We start from the raw sequence: 4478 nt of genomic DNA on the forward strand, positions 1-4478 counted from the left end.
AATTGCCAAATATTGTATTTGACACAAGTAATTTTTGTTTAATTATTTTTAAAAGATAATATTGGAGACTTGAATTGCATGTTTAAATGGGTAAAAACTCATCTATTACCGATTTCCTTTGAACCTGTGCATTTTCAAGTGAGACAATATTTAATTGAGATAGTTCACTATCATTTTGGTTTCTATAACAGTTTAAGGATTAAATCTTTTTTTTTTTTCTTCAAAAATAATAATTTCAATTTCTTTCATTTGCGTCAAGTAAATTACTAAATTTCACTAAAAAATTGACTACGCAATAGTTTTCATTGTACTGTGTCATCGATCTTGTTAATTTTTTTTATTTTTTTATTTTTATTTTTTTTATTATTATTATAAGTATGTTTGGATAGTTTCCTACTTTATATATATATATATAAAACCCCGATGGGTCAAAGGCATGAGAGTACTAGTCCACCTAAACTAGCGCACATTGACACATATTCACCAATATATTATGTTCAACTTGGATGAGTTACTTGAACTGCAAACGTGAGTTGTGTTACTAGCATATGCACGTTCATTCAACAAATTATAAATTTGTTTTTCTAAATTAAAAAAAAAAAAAAAAAAAAAAAAAAAATTATAAATTTGTTTTTCTTCACATGCAGATTAATTTTTTTTTTTTTTAATAATTTATAATGATATTTTTGTGTTATTGTAAAATCAATAGGGTCAATTTTATCTTTTTCTTAGTATTGAAGAACATTATCTCAATTAAAAATTTAGAAAGACATTATCAAAGCTTACGCGAACTTTTCCCATATATAAAAACGACTCCATGCCTCAAGTCTTCACGCGGATTGCCTCTTAAATTCCACCAGAGTCCCATGATGTCAATAATTTACAACTGATATCCAATAAAGCATACATTAGGATGACTTGATGTCGGTTTAAGGGTAATTTTTTGACTGATTAAGAACAATCCATCCACCCATTTTCATTTGCATGCATAAAGAGTTTTTGACTCAGAATAAAACCAAAACAAAATGATAAGACCATTGAAAAATAGATATAAGATGTCACATTCGGTATAATATTGGTTGGTCCATTTTAACCTTTAAAGTTTGCGTGAATGCAAAGCATGATGGACCCTGATGAAATAGAAGATAGGGAAGATTTTAAGAACCTTTCTTGGTCGGTGCACTATGCGTTTAAAATACGAATAATGTTTTAATTAAGTTCTCTTAGAGTCTTTTTAAAGTCCTCTCAAATACGATGTAGTTTTTTAAATTTTTTTTTCTTAAAAGATTATTTTAAAAAAAAAAAAAAAATTAATTTGAAATTATTATTTTTTTTTTTGAATTTATAATGATATTTGTCTTATTGCAAAATTTATGGTCTGTTTTTTTTTTTTTTGCTAGTCTCGAGAGACATTGACAAATTTTTATTAGTTTAAAAAGAACATATATTGTCTCAATTAAAAATTTAAAAAATCATTATCGAAGGTTACTCGAGAGACATTGACAATAGTTTTTAAAAAAAACATTGTCTTAATTAAAAATTAAAAAAATCATTATCAAAGGTTACTTGAACCTTTGATAAAAAAAAATTATTATCAAATGTTACGTGAACGTTTCTACTTAAGAACACATTCGGCTACTTGGCCGATCGATGTGGGACTAATCACATTTTTTTTTTGCTTTTCACAACACTGACCGAGAAAGTAGAAAATTAGAAAAACAACACTAAAATAAGAAAGAGAGGTTCAAATGCGAGACCCACTAATGTGATCTAGCCTTATTTGAGTCATTTGAAAGAAACATGCATAATTGAGCAATTCTTGCCGATTGAATTGCTCTCATTGTTAGTGCCATCTCATTTTCCAACTCAAAAAGAAGAGCAACTTTAGGCTTAGCAATTAAGAGCGGTAATCTTTTATGGTCAAGATTATCAACAAGAGTTAGTAATCCTTTACATCTAGTTTGAGATGTCGGAGCTAATTGCTCCTCCGGCACTATTTGAAGCTGCTTCCACATTCTTGATCCTACAACGCACTTTTGCTATTTCCTTTTTCAATAGAATTTGTATGCTCATCTCAAAGTATCTTTCTTTGGCAAAACAAAAACAAGCAGCCAAGCTGGAGGTTAGGGTTTCTATTCGGTGATAATTCCTTTTTTTTTAATAAAAAAAAACAAAAGGTGTATCATTGTTTGTTATTTAATTAGGTTTTAACGTTACAATGGCTCCGTCTCCAGAGAAAGTGAGAAAAATATAGCACCGTGGGAGAAAATGAGAAAAGTTGAAATGAATAGTAATTTTTATTAGAACTGTTCTGTACAAATAGATTTAAAATGTCATACATAAGCTGTACATACAACATGTAAACCACATGGATGAAGAGTTTCTTCCTTTTTCAGTTCAATCGAACGCCACCAATTCAGGCATCAACCGACACACTTACGGCATTCAGCTCAACATGCTGCTTGCCCTCATTTTGAGGGTGAAGAGTAATGGTAGCACAAGCCTCAGCCCGTGGAGAAAGTTTGTCTCCCACATGAGAAACAGAAATGGAGCTCACCAAGGGCTTTGTATCTCCCTCATCATCTTGGTCTTCTGTGATGATTTCCCATTCTTCTTTAAGGGATGTTACTTGTAAGCCTTTCTCTCTGTGCCTTTCCATTTCAAATGCAGTGGGTAAAATCACATAATCGTTTAGAGGGTTGTAGTATGGGTCTGAGTCTGCCTTCAGCCAGTGCTTCAGAATCCGAAATACATGGTGGTCGCACAGAATCCCTCGGTGCTCGCCGGGGACTCCGACCCTTGCTTCTGCATTCAGCCCATCTGCCTGAAGGAGAAGGAAAAGGAAAAGCACCTTACAGAGATTATCTCACAATGATCAGGAGAAAGCAGCCATACTCATTTCATGAGAAATACAAGAAAAAATGCAGTCTCCACAAATATCATAAATGTGATACTTGAACGAGTACAAAAATCAACCATTAAAGCTGTGTTGAAGAGGTCATCCATATCATCAATTGACAACAGATTGAAGAGAAAATCTGGCATACCTTGGCTGACTCAGTCGGAACTGTCCCATCACCATCAACACATACATACGTAGGCTGCAAATATGCAAACACAAGTTAGCTTTCTTAAACAAATAGCCAACTATAGCAAGAAAAATGAAATCATATTAATTAATCCCATATTTGATCCAAATGAAACAGGTATCTAATATACCAAAACAGGGTGAACCACAGAAAACTTGAATAATAATTTTTGTAACTAGGAGGTACAATGTCATCACAATGAGAACATTCTGCAGTATATAATGACCTGGAAAAATGGTAGTTGCTGCAAATCTGTAACTGGAGCTTCCGCACTTCCATAGCTGCATTGAAAAATAGATTTTGTAATAAAAAGAACCCAACTTACTAGCGAAAGGAAATAGCTGCATAATGGATGTTATAAGCTTCAATTCCACAATAAATCAAACAACAGCTGTAGTTTCTAAGTGGCAAAAATAGTAAGACTTCATCTCAAGGTTAATGAATATATTACCAGACACTATGGGGTGTCTCAAGATTGATCGCGTATATATTGTAGAATTTAACTTTAGAAGGAACTCTAGCACACGATAAAATGTCACGTGTTTCATTAGCCCATTTCAAGATCTCCAAGTTGAATGGTAGGGCAATAATTCCACCATCATAATTGACCTGGCATTGAAATACACATAAAGTCCAGTAAGCCACATCAGTTCTCTTCATCTAGAATCAGCATAAGGCTAAATAAGAATAATATGAAGAAAAAAAGTTATCAATACTGTGCAGCAAGCATTTCTAGAACATGATGTATAACATGAAGCTCTTAGCTTCTTTTTTTTTTTTTTTTCCGGGAAAAAGACACAAACAACCCATCTATATCCAAGGAAAGAAAGCACATAGTGGCAACCAAATCTTCAAGTTCAATTCTTAATCAGAAGAAAAACCTGAAAAATTAAGTGTTCAATCATTTGTTGACATTAACAGAAAATACAGTGTTTATGAGACAACTGAAAATTCTCAAACATTCATGATCTTTCTACACCACTCTGCACTAGGGTCATTCCCTAGTACCTCTCTAACATTCATGATTTTCCTTAGAACTCCATTATGTCATACCTTATTGCCATATACTTTTGCATAGCCGGGCCAAGCCCGGGTAAAGGACAAGGGTTGCAATAGGTTGACAGCCACCATAAGGATATCTCACATGTTATGAATATGGATCCCACAGAATGTAACAACTAGAAAACTGAATATTAAAATTTTGAAGATTATAAAATTGCTCCAAAATCCAAACATGATGACACCATTTCACTTTCAACAAAATGTTGAGAAAGTACAACAATCTTGCTCAAATGTTTTCCAAAAATTAGTGATCTGCACTTGACACAACAAGAGTTAATAATAGCTTACCGTGTTAGCTGAAAGCGCTTCCTTAAAAATTTCTATACT

The 4478-nt window shown here is 32.7% G+C and overlaps 1 protein-coding gene across 1 annotated transcript in view; it reads right to left on the reverse strand.

Moving 5' to 3' along the window:
- Window positions 1-2278: 2278 nt before the first annotated feature.
- Window positions 2279-4478, reverse strand: part of LOC132169650 (lecithin-cholesterol acyltransferase-like 4) — a 2478-nt gene continuing 278 nt past the window's right edge. Inside the window, exons 2-6 of the mRNA XM_059580650.1 lie at window positions 4440-4476; window positions 3541-3698; window positions 3316-3370; window positions 3048-3101; window positions 2279-2824 (exon numbers count right to left, since the gene is read on the reverse strand). Of these exons, the coding sequence (XP_059436633.1) occupies window positions 2417-2824; window positions 3048-3101; window positions 3316-3370; window positions 3541-3698; window positions 4440-4476 (712 nt within the window). The 3' untranslated portion in view covers window positions 2279-2416. The remainder of the gene's footprint in view (window positions 2825-3047; window positions 3102-3315; window positions 3371-3540; window positions 3699-4439; window positions 4477-4478) is intronic.

This window comes from Corylus avellana, chromosome ca2 (genome assembly GCF_901000735.1).
Source record: "Corylus avellana chromosome ca2, CavTom2PMs-1.0".
NCBI classification, from domain to species: Eukaryota; Viridiplantae; Streptophyta; class Magnoliopsida; order Fagales; family Betulaceae; genus Corylus; species Corylus avellana.